Source organism: Lygodium microphyllum, chromosome 7 (genome assembly GCF_053477565.2).
Source record: "Lygodium microphyllum isolate KBCC chromosome 7, Lygodium_microphyllum_v1.1.10, whole genome shotgun sequence".
Lineage (NCBI taxonomy): Eukaryota > Viridiplantae > Streptophyta > Polypodiopsida > Schizaeales > Lygodiaceae > Lygodium > Lygodium microphyllum.
The window spans coordinates 135,476,843-135,495,461 of record NC_141141.1 but is presented as its reverse complement, the minus strand read 5'-3'; the positions used below and the strand labels follow the sequence as shown (position 1 = coordinate 135,495,461).

At 44.7% G+C, this 18,619-nt stretch overlaps 1 protein-coding gene across 2 annotated transcripts in view; it reads left to right on the top strand.

Moving 5' to 3' along the window:
- Positions 1-18,619, top strand: part of LOC148033998 (oligomeric golgi complex subunit-like protein) — a 106,301-nt gene that overhangs the window by 11,130 nt on the left and 76,552 nt on the right. The window contains exon 2 of one of the 2 annotated variants that reach the window (XM_087682006.1): positions 5,144-5,347. The exons of the other annotated variant lie outside the window; for it this stretch is intronic. Within the exon in view, the coding sequence (XP_087538132.1) occupies positions 5,144-5,347 (204 nt within the window). The remainder of the gene's footprint in view (positions 1-5,143; positions 5,348-18,619) is intronic. 2 annotated transcript variants of the gene reach the window in all.

Genomic DNA, 18,619 nt, shown 5'->3' with positions numbered 1-18,619 from the left:
CATGTACAGAAGTAGAATGAATGACTTTCAACAGTATGACTGCGCTTTCAACATCCATTAAATGCATACATCACTGCCAAGTAACTCCCACTTCAGCTATATCACCAAAAAAATACACATGCAACAATCCCAGATCTGCAAATGATCACTAAGACTGCTGCAGCATGAATAATCAGCAATACATCAACTCAATGGGAGCTGTGCAACATGTGTACTGCATACATATGTGCTTGTATAAACTTCTGATACACAAAACACCAAGAAATTTCTGCAATTTCTTCAAAATTGCACAAGCAGGAGATAAAAATGCTCAAATCACTCTACTTATGGCAACAAGATTGCTTCAGCAATATTCCCAAAGTACATTTCACGCATCAACTTTGCCAAAATCTATAGATTTCAGCAAATGCCCCAAAATTTCACTATCAAATCTGCCCCATCTGCCCCAATTGCATTAATACATGTTCCCGAGAGCATAAAACAGGTAAATTTAGCTAAATTTCACAAAATTTTGCAAAAGCCCCAAAATTTCCATGTCCAAGTGTGCACGATTGTCAGCCAATTTGACTCAGTTGAACAAAATTTCACCAATACAACAAAAGCCCCAAATTTTATGGGTCCAATGTTGAGAAATTTCACTCCAATGAGTAAAATTTCAATAAATTTGTCGAAATCCCCAATTCAAACATGCACAATGTCTACAATTTCTAATACAGATGCCTCAATTATGCATGAACAACACTCAATCTGAAAAGCCCCAATTTTCTAGGCCTAAATTTGCACAAATCTGCACACTGTGCTTGCACGCACGAACCCCAATCAAGCCAAGGGGAAATTCAAAGATGGTTTTGAAGAAAAAAAATGGATTTTTGACTTTAAAAAAGAAGAAGTGACAAGGTCCATTGATCTACCCATCTGACGGCAGTCACGTCACGTGACTTGGAACCCTGCCGGCCTTTCGCCTGGCCTTTCGCCCAACGCGTCACGCAGGTCACAACGACTCCCTGCAGCTTTCACTTGCACGTTGCTACGTTGGTTCCCCCGTCGGACGTCGCTTGTCGCGCAAGAGTTGCCAGTTGTTGCGTTAGACACGGAGTCCACTGCCATCATGCCTGCTACTGCCCACTCGTCCACGTTGGACCCGCCGCCTGGTCCTGACTATCACATGTGAGCTGCCAACTACTCATCTCCTTTTAGTGGTCTCGGGAAGCGCGTGAAGCCTTAAGCTTTGATACCAGTTTAAAGGGGAGAGAGTGCGCAATGGAGTGCGAGATCGAGACGTAAGACGCGAGCTGTAGAGCTAAGAGTTAGAGAGAGTGAACGTAGAGATAGGTGTACTAGATCGTGACTGTACACAAAGAATAAAAGAATGTATTTATATGTTAGGGTACAATAAGGGTGTGTTGACACATGTAAGACTATTTACACGGAGACGAAGGGACTTTACACCCAACACCTGCCACTTTTAATCGGATGATGGATTGTATCTTCAAGCCACATAGGATTCTTGCAATCTCTGCATATGCGTGTATGAGGCATTGTATCAAAATCTTTGCAAAAGTCTACAAAGCAACAATAGATCCTCTTGTCTCGGGCTCAACTCTCCTCAATAATGGCTCTAAGTGTGAGAATATGGTCCAGCGTGGTATATCCTCGTCTGAAACATGCTTGTCCTTGTGCTCTCTTGCCTTGCATTTCAGCCCACTCACTGAGTTCATACTCCAATATAGATCCATATATCTTGGCCAAAGTATGACCGATCATGATAGTCCTGTAGTTGCTAGGAATCAGGGGATCACCACTTTTAAATAGCGGAATTATAGTATTGTCTGACCAACTCATAGGAAAACCTTCACATATTGCTCTATTGAACATATGTGCTAATATGGGTGCAAATATGTCACAAGCATGTAAGAAATGTTTTGCTACTAGTCCATTCTCATCGTGTGTCCTTCCATTTTGTAATCTATAAATTGCATCCCTAACCATTTTCCATGTGAAGAAAGACCACTGTGTTGGCCTACAAGCTTGTGGGGGCTGCATAGATGGCTGTCCTGGTAGGTCATACAACTGCCTCCCATAGTCAAGCCAAGCATCTGGTGATGTAATCTGTATGGGGCGTTGTCCTTCATGAAACATCTTCCATGTGCTCTCGCTATCCCGCCCCAAAAATAGTTGATATATCTCTGCTTCTGCTTTTGGTAAGTAGTCTTGTTTCTTCTTCCCCACAAGGCGTTTGAAGAACGCCTTTACTTGGCGATGTGTCTGAGTGCCTAGCTCCACTTCTCTCTGTAAGTGAGCTCGGGTGACTACACTCATCATCATACCAGCTATTTTGGGGAGTAGTAGATTGTGTGCGTCTACATTGGGGCAAGGTGTGTGGGAATGCATACATCACTGATCCATGTATGGCCTCTGCTAAATCCCTTGTACATTTCTTCCAACGATCTACTCAAGTCCAATGTATGTAAACTGGTATGTAGAGAACCATAGTAGATGTGTGAGGTGTCTCCTGTAAAGTAGTATTTGGGATGTTTAGAGAGGCATGGTGTTTCATGTTTCATATGTACACAAGAGAGCATGAATGTCAAAATAGCATGATCTGCTGCTATGCCAATCGGTCTCTTAGATATCTTAAAGTTTTGGATGTCTGGTATCAATGCTGGTGAGCCTATCAAGTAGTCCACAGCACTTGCCCCTCCTTTGTGATTCCAACATGCCAAATTGTGAGATCCTGGCCATTGTGGTAGACCATTAAAGATGGCTAGTCTATGTGCACTTCCCAAAGTCAATAGGTGTGTCCCATAGTTACTCACTTCTTTATCCTGGGCTCTCTTGCGTAGGCCTATTTCATCTATGTCGATCTCTTTAAACATGGCATTATCATGCATATAAAAGTCACTCTGTGTATCTCGAGTGCATGCATTGAAATTTCCTACTAATAATATGTCCCCAATGCTAGCATATCTCATGACATCCTCATAAAGTACATCAAAGGGAGATCCATCTGGTGTGGCTTAGGTAGAATTTGTAGGAGGTAAGTAGCATATTGTGATGAATATATCCCATGGTCTTCGTGCATGTATCCTAATCCATAAATATCATGCATCATCATCTCTTTTCATTACTTGCACTATCCCTTTGAGGTCTTCCCGGTATAGTATGGCCACACCTCCAGAACCCCTAGTGCTTCTTGGTTTTCTAGCTACTAGACAAAATGCACTTTCCCACCTGTATCCCTGCACGTCTAGTAGTCGGCTACCTTTACATTGGTGTGTTTCTGTGTACATTGCTATATCTATGTTTCGGAAGTTATCTTCAAAGTAACCAGCATCCAAGCGTAGGGCTCCATTACAATTCCATATTGACATTCGAAGTGTCTCATAGGCCTTGTACCATCATGAAGTCCTTTTGTCAGTGATAATGACTCGTCCATCGCTATAAACAACTCACTTTCCCTCTTTGTGAGCCTCTAATACCTTGGGCATGTGTTCTCTGCGATATGCTGTTTGTGCTAGGGTAAGGTCCTCATCCAAATAAATCTTCTCACCCTTGAGGGCTCTCTTGGAGAGGAAAGCCTTTTTTTTCTTTATGTCCCCAAAGCGAAGAATTAGAGCCTTGGACTTAGAGTCCTCTTTCCCCACCCTCCAAGCATTGATGATAGGTACGTCTGAAGCCCCAATTTTGTTAGCAAGTGTCTTAGCATCTTCTTGTGGGCTGCTCGTCTCCTCCCATCCTACTACCCGTATATATAAAACCCTAGCTTGTGTCTCCTAGCCTCTTCTTCCAAGGTAGCATTCATTACTTCAGTCTTGTTCACTGATGTTCCCTTATTCTTTTTTACTACCTCAATACATGGGCTGGCTTCTTCTATCTGCTTCCGTGTTGTCTTTGCCACTTCTACCCATGAGTGAATCTCCTTTTCACATGCCTTCAAAGCCTCTTTCTCTTTTTGTAATTCTTCTTGCACGTTCATTTCTTTTTTCTTAAATGTATTCAATTCTTCCTCCAATTCTAAGATTTCAGATTTGTAGGGATCTATCACTCTCAGCATTTTAGTTTTCAGTGTGTGCATTTTGGATAGCATTTGTGCCTGTAAGTCATTCTTAATCTTTATCTGCATGTCTTGCATTTTTGCCCTTTGATTTACTATCAGTTTGGCTTTGACCCGCTCTCGTATTTCTTTCTCCAATTCTCTTCTTATAATTTGTAGTTCAGAGCAAAGCATGAGATGAATTTCTTTGTATTTCTTTTCATTCATGGTACGCGAGGTCTTGCCAGATGCTGGGAAGACTGTCCAATCACGGACCCTACGGCCATACGTCTTGTACCGTGTGTTCTTAGAAGGGGTGTTGAACATTGCTTCCATGAACGGTTGTGTTAGTTCTTGATTAGATTTGTCTCTGAGATATTCATTTTCCACGGTTTGATGCTTGCATTTGTCTACATTATCCATCTCTCACACATTGTGTGCAAAGCCACTCAGCTTGTACTTTGTACTGTCAAATCAGAGCAATTTTTGTGATTCTTGCAAATTTCCAGGGTTTCCCTAAATCCTCACCCCCTTTTTTTTTTTGGTTGCAAGCCTAGTAATTTTTTACGAGTCTAAATGCCTTCACATTGTTTATAGTCACTGCACAAATACAAATTGCAGCCCCAGTCAGTGCATTACTGCATACTCTAGGACATAATCAAAATCAAAGTCAATGCATCATTGTCTAGTCCACAAGCCAGTGCATCAATACATTCAACCAGGTCTGCATTCATGTCATTCTGAGTACATTCGTGTCATATCAATCTGATTACGTTTGCAATCTCAGTACATTGGCATCTGGGTTTGTGTCAGTACATTGCTGTGTTAGTACATTATTGCATAAAGTACGCCTACGTCAATGCATTCAGTACATCTCTGCATCACTATAGTGCTAACAATAGGTCTGTCTCACGCCAGGTACATTCCTGCTCATGACAAGTCTGCCTTATGAGAGAGAGAGAGAGAATGTGTGTGTGTGTGTGTGTGTGTGTGTGTGAAGACAAGACAATGAGCAAGAGTGGGCATCAGTTCCACACTCAAAAGAGAGAGAGAGAGAGAGAGAGAGAGAGAGAGAGAGAGAGAGATGGTATAAAATTTTTATTTGCACAGATTGAAAAACTTTTGGTGGAGCTGAAAGGGATGCCTGAAGATGGGTCAATTGTCTCCCATAGTGAAAATAGCATGCCTCTAAGTAATGGCGTGCTAGGAGAAACAACCGATATTGTTGTCAGTGTAGAAGAATCACGAAGTAGGCTGTTGGAGCGTATAGCAAGTGAGATGAATCGGGTCAAGTTCAATGTAGCTCGAGTCCAGGTACTTTCTCAATGTTAGTGTTTAAACTTTCTGACATTTTTGCTGCATATGGTTGGAAAGATGTTTTGCACCTGCATGTGTTATGTATGTAATAGTTGCTCTCTCTTTTCTATTTGCTTTGATATACATGAACTTTATAATACTTTTTAGGTATATATCGAACACAAAATGCAGGTGTATTTTCATGGTTGGGAATGTCTTTACGAATATGTTTAACACAAAATGTGTGTAATTTCATGGTTGGGAATGCTTACTTTTCTCTTGCAACTGCTTGATTAAGAAATGTACATTAGATATTCTAGTTATGTAATTGAATTAAAAGTAGTAGCATAATCCAATATCAGCATTGTTCAATTAATTTGCAAATATGACTTCAAACTATATTTTGCATATTTGTCACATTTGCGTATGGGATATTACTAGTAGTATGCTTGTATGTATTGGGTTCCTCAAGGAAAAGAGAAATGTGCACATAGAGGTTTTTATAAAATAGAGTATGTAAAATATGTATACACCAATTCTTTTTGGGTAAAAGATGCAATGCATTCACTATAGTGGAGATCACCTCCCTTTTGAGTGCTCGAGGCCAAGATGCACATCCACTAGTTGTGGACACTTTGGGCATGAAGCTACTTTCAGAGCTCCATGAATCTCGCTTCCAAGACTAACCCTAACTTTTGCTACCTCCAATATAACCAAGGATTCAACTTTCCAAGATAGTTATAGCTTCTAGCCCTATCAGCTCACCAAGAGTAAAGACAAATAACATGAAGAGCTGGACTTAAAAAAAAAAAAGGGCTTTTTAGGTATGAGGAAGTTAACATTTAAGTGAGGGTTTCACATAAGTTTTCGTCCTACTCAGTATCCGTGCCCTTGGCGGAAGAGTAAAAAAAAGGGATGGTAAAATCCAAGACCTTCACAAAGCAAGCATACTATCCCTACCATCACTGGATGTCGATGATGAAGGAAAATATGATGAGGGAGTATGGTGGTGTGGTTTCAACAGCCACTAGTGGAAACAACTTAGGATCTGCTCAAGTGGTGCTTTGCACAATGAGATGCAAAGTATGCTACATGCTAAAGAATGGCCATGCAACAAGTGTCACTTGGACAATGTACCTCGTGGGAAAATTGTTCACTTGCCTAAGCACCCTAGTACAAAGATGATGAAATCATGCAATGCAAAGGGGAAGGTACAATAGGGGGGAGAAGCCGATGTCGAAGACAAAGTGTTGAAGCCTATAGAATACCAAGAAGGGTAGGAACCCCCCTCAACCTAGATGTAGATGCCGAAGAAGGAAGAGGAGCTTGATGTCGGCCTTCATGTGGTGCCAAGAACCATAAGGAATGGAAGAAGATGATAAAGATGAAGTGGATGAAGCACCCCCCTTGAAGAGCAATGTAGAAGTCACTGCCATGATAGCATCGAGAGAGATGCTGCATGATCCATTTCGGAAGGGAAAACTCCATGTTGGAAGAAGAGTAAGCACTCCTAGGATGATGAAACCATGAAAGGAACTGTGCGCCTCCCCACGTCTCTAGCCCAGGTAGGACCAAAGCAATTTGCAAGTTAGCCCTACATTGAAAGACAAAACCCTACAAAAGAGATAAGAAACTGCAAACACAAAGGTTAGTGGTGAGATGCTCCAAAGCAAAACATAACATAGAGAAAATCTAACTCAAAAGGCAATGCAATGAATGTGTATGTGTGTGACTAAATGTAGCGGAAGACTTAGCAAACACAAAGGTTAGTGGTGAGATGCTCCAAAGCAAAACATAACATAGAGAAAATCTAACTCAAAAGGCAATGCAATGAATGTGTATGTGTGTGACTAAATGTAGCGGAAGACTTAGGAATGGAAAAGCTAAGCACAATGAATCCTATGTGCCCGACTCTAAGAGTGCGAAAAATGGATGCTAGACTAACCTAGGGTATTCTAAAGGACCTAGAGACATGCTAGTCTAAGAAGGTGTCCACTATCGTGTACGTCTAGTAGTAGGGTTTTGCTAAGGGAATGCTTGACGAGGTGGAGAGGAAGGTGAGATGGATGCATGAAGTGCAACGAGATCGGGACCTGCAGACCAATCAGCCAGTCCCTCAGGGGTAGTGAAAGACTGTCTGTTGAGGCTATGCTCGGGCCACATGTTTAGTAGCAACAATGGGTGTTGAAGGAGCAGATGAAGCAGGAGTGGAAGGCGTAGCCCCATTGGACTGTGCAGTCGCAACAGTCTGCTGAGGATTTGTAGGTGGAAGACTTTGGACCTTGAAGCGACATTCCTTGTCCACATGGCTAGCTCTCTGGTAGTGTGTGCAAAACCAGTTTTTCTTAGGGAGTTGCTGTCAAATAGGTCTAGATTCTATGGTTCCATTTGAGGAAGAGGAGTCATCCTTTGATTGGCTTGCCTTCGTATCTTGCGAGTTCTTGCCACTGTTGGTTTTACCTCCTGAAGAAGAGGCAACCAACCCCCTTTGCTCTGAATAAGGCTATGATGAGGATTTATTGTGGACTTGATCATGTAGCCTCGCGTAATGCAAAAACTGGCACTCAAACTCGTAGAAGGTTGGTAATCGAGGCGTGAGATGATGTGCTGAATGAAATTGAAGTATTTTTCAGGCAACTTATTCAAGAAGAACGTATCTTGATCGTCGTCTGGCTTTGGAGAGCCAGTAGTGGCAAACTCTGCAAGTAATCGCCTATATTCAGCCAACTTGACTTTTAGATCATCTCCTTCCTTAATAGAGAACTCTTGAAGCTCAAAGCAAGATTTATGCGCCGAGTACAATCTTGAGCCGCATAGTGGTCGAGAAGGTGACTCCAATGCTCTGACGCGAGCCGGAAGTGTTGTAACTTAGAGTGAAACTCAGGAAGCAATCCCTGTATCAGCTCAACATTGGTTGTGGCATTGTGGGCTCTCCATTGATGGATGTAGTCATGGTGAGCTAGTCGAGGGTCCGGCATAGGCTCTAGACTAATGACGAGGTCCCAAAGATGTAGTTAGAGTGAGCTAGTCGAGGGTCCCGGCATAGGCTCTAGACCAATGACGAGGTCCTAAAGACCCCGAGACTTGAGCACTTGTTGCATGAAATTCGACCAAATGGTGAAATTCGACCCTTTAAAATGAGTCTTATCCGTGAAGGCATTCTTGGCCGTTGCAATAGGAGTGGTAGTGCTGGGAGATGGGTAGTGTGAAAAAGTGTAATGGGGGTAAGATGGGGGAATGGAGTGCACTTGGGAAAGGGCCCCAGAGTGCCCACCAAGCATGCGGGTAGTGTGGAAGGTGGATCCATAGGTAGGAATGGGCTAACTAGGCATGGGTATGGTAGCCGTCTGAGTAGCCCAAGGTAAAGGTGAGATGGGAACACGTGGAGCAGAAGATGGAAATCCCTGTATAGGTGCAACCCAATGTAAGTGGGATGACACACCATAAGCCAAGGAATCCCCTGTGTTTGAGTGGTCATGTGAGAGGTGAATCTGGGTATAGTGAGGGGGATGCCCATCACAGCCGTCCTAGGTGTTATGGGTGTGCTCATTTGCGGAAAGGTGAGAGGCACTGTGTTAAAGGGTGGCATTCCCCCTAACGAAGTACCATGGGGCAAAGAGGTAGAGAATGGGATAGAGAAGGAGAAGGTGCTAGGAGCAGAGTTGGAAGATCCAACCCCTAGTGTGTGTGAAGCGGATGTGGAGTGTAATTTGAGATTTTGAAAGGATGAAGAGAGATGATCAAGGGTGGAGGTAGAAGAGGGTGGAATGGGAGGGAAGTGAGTCAAAGTTCACATGCGCAAAGCCATCCGGATCCTGCATCTCAAAAGAAGAAACATTGGAGGGTTTTGATTCATTCAACTCAAAAGGTTTGTACGAACTTGACACTGGACCTGGCTGAAATGATGAAGATGGATCGCTAGACGCTCCAAATGCTGTATGTCCTCCAGGATTGCAGCCTCACCAACTGGTCCGAATGTGGTAGCAAAGCTTGTAGGAGGGGTGTAAACATTACCGTACTTGTTGCGATAGTACTCCTCAAAGTCCTCCTCTGTCATGTTAGTGAAATCTGGAATAGGAGTAGAAAAAAAAGGTGAAGGTGAAAGTGGAGTGTCGTCTTGCTCACTGAGTCCATAATGCTGTCTTAGGGCCTCCAGTGATGGAGAAGCCTAATAGGACATCATAGGAACTGGGGAAGAAAAAAATACAATTTCTCAGCCTCCGAGGATTAGAATGCTTAGATCTTCGGAGCAAGGCTGGGAAATGGCTAGAGAATGAGAGCGAATGGTGAATAGAAGAAAATTCAGACTTCCATTGCAAGAAAATGGAAGAAATCAGCTGCTGCCCTCTCTAGACAGCCATGAAAGCTGTCTCCATTGATGGAACTCTTTGAATATGATGTTTGTTTGGCTGAAATTGTTGTCACCTATTGCTATATTCTCTTTAGGGCATATCACCAGCTCACAGAGGGTCTCTTGTCGGCTGAAAATGGCTTGTCAACTATTGTAGCAATTATTGAAACCTTCTCTCTCTCTCTCTCTCTCTCTCTCTCTCTCTCTCTCTCTCTCTCTCTCTCAGCTTACATAAGGCTAGAATGACTCTCTTTCTCTTTTTTCTAGCCTAGAAAACATCTTTCTCACTTGCATGGGTAAGTTTTTCCAAGTGTAGCCTTCTCATTCCATTTTCCAACATTATCTAAAATATTAAATTAATTTTTAGCTTTAAATTTTTGAAAATTAATTCAATAATTATTTTAGTTCTTCGTGAGTCCCCTGATTGGCATTAAGTATTAAATGCCAAATCCTTAGTATCACCAGCTGACACTTATGGCTTATAAATATCTTTGGTCAATTTCTGGTACCAGATACCACCTAGTATGTGCAACATTACTTAAGACAACTTTTAGAGATCTTTTTCATTAGCAACTTGTCATCATTTAGGTAGCGGGTGTTCTTTCTAGGGCTGATTTGCTTTCTTGGCATAGTACGGTTTTCTCAATCCCCTCATTAGCCATACAGTTCATTTGTAACTAATGTCATATTGGCCACTTGTATGTTTTGTTTCTAGTAAGTAATACAATTATGGGCCGAGAGAGAGAGAGAGAGAGAGAGAGAGAGAGAGAGAGAGAGAGAGAGAGAGAGAGAGAGAGAGAGAGATGATGAAATGAAATGATATGATATCTTAATGTCTACAGAAGGCCAAAATAACCTATGAGACCATGAGTTACAATCATATGTATGATGGTATAACTGTCTGGGCAAAATATGTAGCACAAAACAAAATGAGAAAAGAAACTAACTATGACTATGTGTAAAACATAGAGCTCTATCTAGTAACAATGCGCTTGAGATGGTACAAACTCATGTGGGTATGGAGAGCCTAGCTCTAGCCCGAGCAATAATCCCTTGTATTTGCCTATGAAGGTGTCGTCGGTATTTTTGTCGAGGGCCGAGGCCCAGGACGTCTAGACCGGCTAGGTTGAACAGGCTGATCAATCAGTACTCCTTGTTTTTGTGTGGACTGTGGCGGTGAGAGAGTCTTGTGTGGACTAGGGTTGTAACTGTACGGAGGTCTCTCGAGTCTCCTTTGCAAAGAAGTCTATGAGTTGCCTCTATAAAGGGCCCCGGTGTTGTGGAGTGGTGGTACTCTTGAGGCGCATGTCACGAAGTTGTCATATCTCAAGGAGAAAGAGGCCAAGGCATTGCTGATCGGTAAAATCCATGACTTTGGATAGTGGTTCAATTCCTTCTCTAAAGAGAGAGAGTGAAAACTACCATAAATCTCATAATACGTTCGGCAACGGTCGGCAGATATGATGCTTCTTTGTCTCTAGCTCTAACTGACATATTTGGCATATGTGCTATCTGCTAGTCTTAATCTCTAGCTGATGTGAGGAGGTGCGCAACTGGCCAATAGTACATTTGATCCCATGGGAAAGGTGGGTGTCCACATATATCGGGCAAACAATAAATCCATCATCTCCAGTATGAAGGAAATGCTCGTAGTAGAAAGCCATCTTTGTCCCTAGCTCCTACCCTGGTATCAACTTGTTAGCAGAGTATTTGTCAGCTCATGTGTGAGTCTGAGCTTGATCTGGGTTGGGCATTTTTATTAGGTATTTTTCTGGTGTGGCATTTTATGTCAGTGGAGCATTTTATGCACCAGTCGGCCAGCTTTAATGCTGTCCGACCAGCATTATTGCTCCCCACTTTTTCAGCCTATTTATACTCAGTGGCTCCTCCTCAGTCAGACACTTCATCTTCACCATCTGCAGACTCTGTGGAGAGAGGAGCCAGTGCCAGTGCCCACGCAGCCAGTGACTCACTGTTGTATGCGAGTGTCTCGTGTTCAGATATATGGATTCCATTTCCCGTGCATACATCTGAGTTCTCATCTGTATCGTGTTCTTTTCTCTTTTTGTCTCGTGTTTCAGCAGTTTATTTCAGCACATGTTTATGCTTCCACCGTTGCTCCACTTCTGACATGGTATCAGTTTTCAGGATTTGTGTTTTTGCTGTGTTTTCTTGCTGATTTCAGGACTGTTTTGTACCCCTGCTGATTAGACGACTGCTGTCGCAGCCAGGCAACCTGTTTTAGGGCTGTTTTCAGCCTGCGTTTTTTGCAGTTTTGCCATCGCCTGCTGCCTACGCACCCTCTGCTGCCTGCGTTTTTCATCTACAGCTGTTGGCGACAGTTTTCTACCTGTTTTTCTCCAGTTTACAGCCTGCGTTTTGCTGATTCAGCGTCTCTCGTGGCTGGATGACTGTTACTTCAGGCCGTTTTTGCTGTTTTTGGCAGTTTTTGACTGATTTTTTGACTTTCTGCAGCAGCTTTTGTCTTCTATTGATCAGATTTTGGGTTATATTGCATGTGAACTCTCATTTTCTGCCGTCTGTGCTTGTGTTTTGGCTGTGTTTCCTCTCTAAATTCCATCTCTTCTCTACTTCTCTTCTTATCCTCTCCATATGGCTCCTCCGTGCACTTCCACTGATGATAAGTTACATGGACCTGATTATCTCACATGGAGTGCTGTCATGAAAGCTTGGTTTGTGCAGAAGCCGTTATGGTACATCATCTGTGGAGCTATTCCTCAACCTCTCCGTCCTTTTCCTCTTCCTGAAGACTTTGATGAGGACAACCCTGACGAAGCGGTGCTCACATGGGACTCGGATGATGCCCGTGCTTACTTGGCGTTGCTTCGGTGTATTTCTAAAGCGGTCTTACCGGCGGTTACCTCCTGTAGGACATCTCCTGAAGTATGGCAGAAGTTGCAGCAGATGTACGAGGCACCTTTCACCATGCGGGCCGTCACACTTTATGGCCAGCTCCAACAGATGAAGTTTGAGCCGAAAGATACTATTCAGTCTTTTCTTCTTCGTGTTACGCAAGTACAGGACCAGCTTCGGCACATGCAATCTGCTCTTCTCGAGGTGCATCTCGTCGGGACGGTCCTCTACAAGCTCCCCCCGGAGTTTGATGGAGTGGCCAATGCTTTGCGAGCGCAGACATCATCGACTCCTGTCAGTTTTACACATATGACCTCGATGCTTCTTGAGCATGAGGCATCCTTGAGATTACAGGGGCGGCTTCCGGCACATTATGGAGGTGAGGCTTATGTAGCTTCAGAGAGGGGTGACGGGAAGAAGAAGTCGAAGGCCCAGTGTTACCACTGTGGCAAGAAGGGACATTTGCGGAAGGACTACAAGAAGTTAGCAGCTTCCAGGAAGAAGGAGCAGAAGACGAAGCGGGATGCTGACTCTACCGATGAGTCCTCTCCTTCATCGGACTCCGACTCCGATCCTCCGACCAAGGTGAAGTCCAAGGCGCGGAAGGGATCCTCTTCTTCGGATCGCGGGAAGGGCTTGGTGGCCCCTCCCTCGCCTGCTTTCTAGTGGTGGTGATGAGGTCATCCCTCACGACTCTCTTGTGCCAGAGAGGGAGTGTGAGCGGGTGTTCAGATGGGGCAGCCGCGCCTCATCTATACTTTTATACAGGTGCACAGGTTCCAGAGAGGGACGTCCCTAACGCATCGACTTCAGTCTGGCGGAATCAAGTCCTGGAGCTGGGATTGACATCCAGGTTCATGATGAGCTGGTTATCTGACAGAGAGCGGGAGGCTTTTGTCTGGAGCTCACATGAGGGCACACTTTGGCAGTCTGGCCAAAGGCGGGGAATCCATGGTCACCTATGTTCAGGGGCATTTTTGCCAGGATGGTCTTGTATGCTACTGCGAGACATTGGTGATGGACACAGAGACATGCTATGATCTTCTCTATTTTCAAGTGTTTGGTACGATCGACATCGACATTAGGTTCTCTCCAAGGCACCTTGGTAGTGGCTTGATCACCCACTGCTTGGGTATCCATGGTTCTACTTGGTGGTTCTATGTTGTATAGTTTCTGATCCCTTTTCATTGTACTATTGTATTGTATCAGATCACTCATGATTTGAGAGAGGGTGTTAGCAGAGTATTTGTCAGCTCATGTGTGAGTCTGAGCTTGATCTGGGTTGGGCATTTTTATTAGGTATTTTAGGTATTTTTCTGGTGTGGCATTTTATGCCAGTGGAGCATTTTATGCACCAGTCGGCCAGCTTTAATGCTGTCCGACCAGCATTATTGCTCCCCACTTTTTCAACCTATTTATACTCAGTGGCTCCTCCTCAGTCAGACACTTCATCTTCACCATCTGCAGACTCTGTGGAGAGAGGAGCGAGTGCCAGTGCCCACGCAGCCAGTGACTCACTGTTGTATGCGAGTGTCTCGTGTTCAGATATATGGATTCCATTTCCCGTGCATACATCTGAGTTCTCATCTGTATCGTGTTCTTTTCTCTTTTTGTCTCGTGTTTCAGCAGTTTATTTCAGCACATGTTTATGCTTCCACCGCTGCTCCACTTCTGACACAACTATGTTCACTTGATATCCAACTAGGTAAGATGCATCTTGATGATCCTGTGAATCTTTAGCCTGCTCAAATCAAGAGATGGTGCATCGAGGGACTACTAGGGGGTAACCTGTTCATGCTAAAGCCATGTAGCTCAAACGAGGCTGACATCTGTGCATGTCAACATGAAGTATCACCCTCTTTGGCAAATTGCCTAGAGGACTCAAGAGCCAACTATGCATATCTTTGTCTAGGTAAGTCCCATAGGCTATGTATGCATGCGACCAATCGGATGAGGGCCTCTACCACAATCAGTGTTGCTACTAGCTCAGCTCAGATGATCTCATGCGGAACTGAGGCCTTACACCTGATCATCTTGGATATCATGGATACTAGGGGTTTCTCCATCAACCTCCGTCATAAGTGCGCCTTGATGTGCTACGGTGATCAAGACTGGCCTCCATATCTGTACTCCATAGAGTAGTGTGAATGTGACTAGTGTATCAAAGAGCCATAGCTTGGTGCGGGGTCCCCAAAACTACATTTGTGAGCACATCCTCTCCAAACCACCTAGTGCTATGTGTCCACGAGTCAATCTAGTGTCTGTTGTTTCTCGCATAGAAAAGGTGGGCCTTGAGAATAAGTCTGCCAGGTATGTAAAAGAGTCCACATACTCTAGCTCCTCAGGTTCATATGTGAATTTAGGTGCTAATCTCCTAACCCACTGTGGTGTAGTATTAAATACCATCACCTTGGTTTTACCAAGGTTTATTGAAAGCCCATTGTCCAAAGTGTAGGAGTGTAATGCATCCAAGTGTCTCTATAGACCCTCTGGGGAGTCAGCTATCAATACAATGTCATCTGTATACAATAGGAGAAATATCTAGGTGCCAGCTAGTGGTTGGAGAGAGGGGGTATCCGTGCTTTACCCCAACGGTGGAGTAAATAGGTGTCGAAAGGTCCTCAGGTGTCCATGCTCTACCCACAACCCTCTCATATAGTGCCAAAATATCCCAAGTGAGATCTTTCGGTACTCCCATGCCTTGCAATTTGTGTATCAGCTTGACTCTCGGTATTGTGTCAAAGGCTTTGCGGAAGTCCAAAAAGCAGTAGTAGGTCCGTAGGCCATGGGTCCTTCCCTTCTCAATGATTGTTGTGGGTGTGAGGATGTGATCCAATGTGGAGAAGCCTTTCTTAAAGCCAGCTTGTCCCTGTGCTCTAAGACCCCACATCTCTGCCTACCTACTTAACTCGTGCTCAAGGATGGAAGCATATAACTTAGCCAATGTATGCCCAACCATGTTAGTCTGATAGTTCGTGGGTAAAGTAGGGTCCCCTAACTTGAGGATGTGCACAACAGTGTTTGTGCTCCAGGTCTATGGTAGGCCTTCACACATGTTGTTAAATATGTAAGCTAGGAATCCTACCACCAAATCTCTAGCATGGATTAGGTGCTCGGCTACTAATCCATCATGATCTTGTGCCTTTCCTCTGCTAAGTTTGTCAATGGCCTCTCAAACCCTACTTTCTGTAAAGAAGGTGGTGGTCTTTGGACAAGGCTCAAGTGGGTCAGGAAGAGATGGTTGACCCTCCACAGTATAAAGACTAGCTGCATACTCCTCCCATGTAGCAATGGACGTAATAGGTGTCTTCGGGCAATGCTCTCAGAAAAGCCTCCAAGCCTCTCTAGAATCTTGGCTCAAGAATATCTGATATAGGTCTCACTCTAGGTGGGCTAAGAATGTTCTCTTCTTCTGCCATGCGAGGCATCTAAAGAGTATCTATGCTTGTTTGTGGGTGGTGGACCCGAGTGCTATCTCTCTCTGTAGCTGTGCTCTGGTCTCATGGCACTCACATTCCAGTTGTTCTGAGGTGTCACCCTGGTGGAGACTCTCTGTGTGGGTCATGAGTGTGGGAAGGCTACATCTGCAACAATGTGTAGGGCCTCTCTGAACTGTTGAGTTAGCTCTTGTGATGGAATGTCGAGGTCTGCATCATGTAATAATCTAAGGATCTCTGCCTCATAAATATCCTCTCTCTAGAAAAGAGTTATCTCGATTGTGAGTGAGCTGCATGATGGGCCTGTGTATTAGGGATTTGGAGGTCGATGGTTAATGATAGATAGGCATGATCCACTGCAACTCCGAGAACGTGTGGTAATATTGAGAGGTCCTAGATGTGAGATATCAGCATCGGTGGAACAAATATATAGTCTATTGTACTGGCACTGTGTCGGTGAGGATAGCATGTGAGGTGTTGGATAGGGGGTATCTAGCCAGGCCATTGAGAATGGCCAACTTGTGTGCTGTGCCCATCTCCACAAGGTATCTCCCATATTGGGTGACTTCCCCCATATTCTGAGATGTCCTCTCCAGCTGTACCTTTGACACATCCTGCATCTCCTTAGATGCATCTAAGAAAGACACCTGATGGGAGGTTGTCCTGGCATTATAGTCTCCTAGCAAGATAACATCTCCCTCCTTCCAGAACTCCCAAATATCTTCATCGAAAGCCACATATGGTGATTGCCCCTTTGGTAACATGTATCGGGACGTCATAGGTGGGAAATAGCATATGGCAACATAGAAAGTGCATTCCTTACCACACACTCTCACGTGGATCATCTGCTGTGGCTCATCCTGTTAGTGGGTCAGAGACTGGTCAGACTGCAGCCAGTCGGACTGCAGTCTGACCAGTTGGACTGCCATGTGGCAGTCCGACCTGCTTCAGTACAGTTGGCTGCATTTAATGCAGCTGACTTGCCTGTTTATTGCGCCCAGTTTTTGGCTATTTATAGCCTGGATTTCCAGCAGTCTCCTAAACACACTTCTGTACGCAGATTACAGGCTGGAGGCTCGTGCAGATTCCGTCTCTGTTCGCAGATTTCAGACAGGAGATCCTGCAGACTGCAGCGGACTTCGAGGTGAACAGCAGGTTGCATCGTCGAGGTGGAGACACGCAGTCCAGCACACTGCTCCCATGTATATATCTGCATATCTTTGTATACAACACACTTTATACAGCAGATCTTCGTCTTCCACTGTCTCTTTCTCTCTCCTCTCTCTGCGTTCTCTCTCTTTCAGTCTTACGCTTCCGCACCGCTGCACTCTGACATGGTATTAGAGCAGTGTAGAAGGGCTGACTGAGTGAAGAACCAACCTGAAGAGGAGTTTCCATTGTGACACAAGGCTGCGTTTCCGGTGTTCGAGGGCGAGCAGGAGGGCTGCGCCTCGGAACAAGGCTGAAGCAAGCGTGGGCGCGCGGGAAAGGAGTCCAGGTGGTGGATTTGCTGCTGTTTACTGCTGTTTGACGAGGAGGAAGTTTGAGTTTTCAGCTTTCAAGTGCAGGTTTTGTTTTTTCATCGCCTTCGGCGGGTGAAGAAGTTTCGGGACGCTGAAGAGCCCTAGCAAGTTGCGTTTTCACAGTCAGAGGGGGCTGCTTTTGCGTTTGTAAAGGCGTTATAAGTGAAGATGTCTACAGAGATTAACTTGGAGTTCCAGACGATCATGGACCGGAAGGTGCCTGTCTTACCAGCTTTTCCCGCAGATCAGAAGCTCGATGGTGATAATTACCGCATTTGGCATGTGATGATGTTGGCCATCCTTGAGTCCTACGATTTGGCGGAGCTTGTACAGGAGGAGATCGACCGGCCCTCGGTGAGAGATGAGTCCAAACTCTCTTCCGATGCTCGTGCGAAGTTGGCCAAGGCACAGTCTCACTGGGACAAACTGAATGCCAGGATTCATTCCTTTCTATTTCTATCTTGTACTATAGCCGTGATAGCCCACATCGAGCACTTGACGGTGGCTCGGGAGATATGGCTGGAGCTTGATCAGATGTATAACCAGATGACCCTTATGAAGCGGGTTTCTTTGGAGGTATAGATGCGGACCTTGTCCGTGAACAAGTCTTCTTCGTTGTGGGAGCACATCAACAAGCTTAGACAGCTTCAAATGCAGGTTCAGAATGCGGGAAGCCGATTTCCTCCGAAGACATGGCGATCACACTCTTGTCCTAGTTGCCGCCATGCTTCGGTACTTTCTACTCCGCTCTTATTGCTTCGGGGCGAGAGTCCACTCTTCGGTGGAAAGAGTTGGTTTCTATGGTCTTGGACCAAAAGGAACAACTGAAGGGACATAATGCTTCCAAGTCGGAGGCACTGACAGGTCAAGCCTCTCAGAAGAAGGGGAAGGACCAAAAGAAAAAAAAGGGGGATAACAAGTCAAAGAAGGACAAGGACAAGGACAAAGAATCCACATGCCATATTTGTGGAAAGACCGGCCATTGGAAGAAGGATTGCCCTGACAAAGACAAGGACACCAACAAGAAGGACACGAAGGATTCTGGAGTGGTGGCTGCACCCTCATCAGCTGCGTTTCTTCATCTAGCTGTCATTGAGGACTCTAC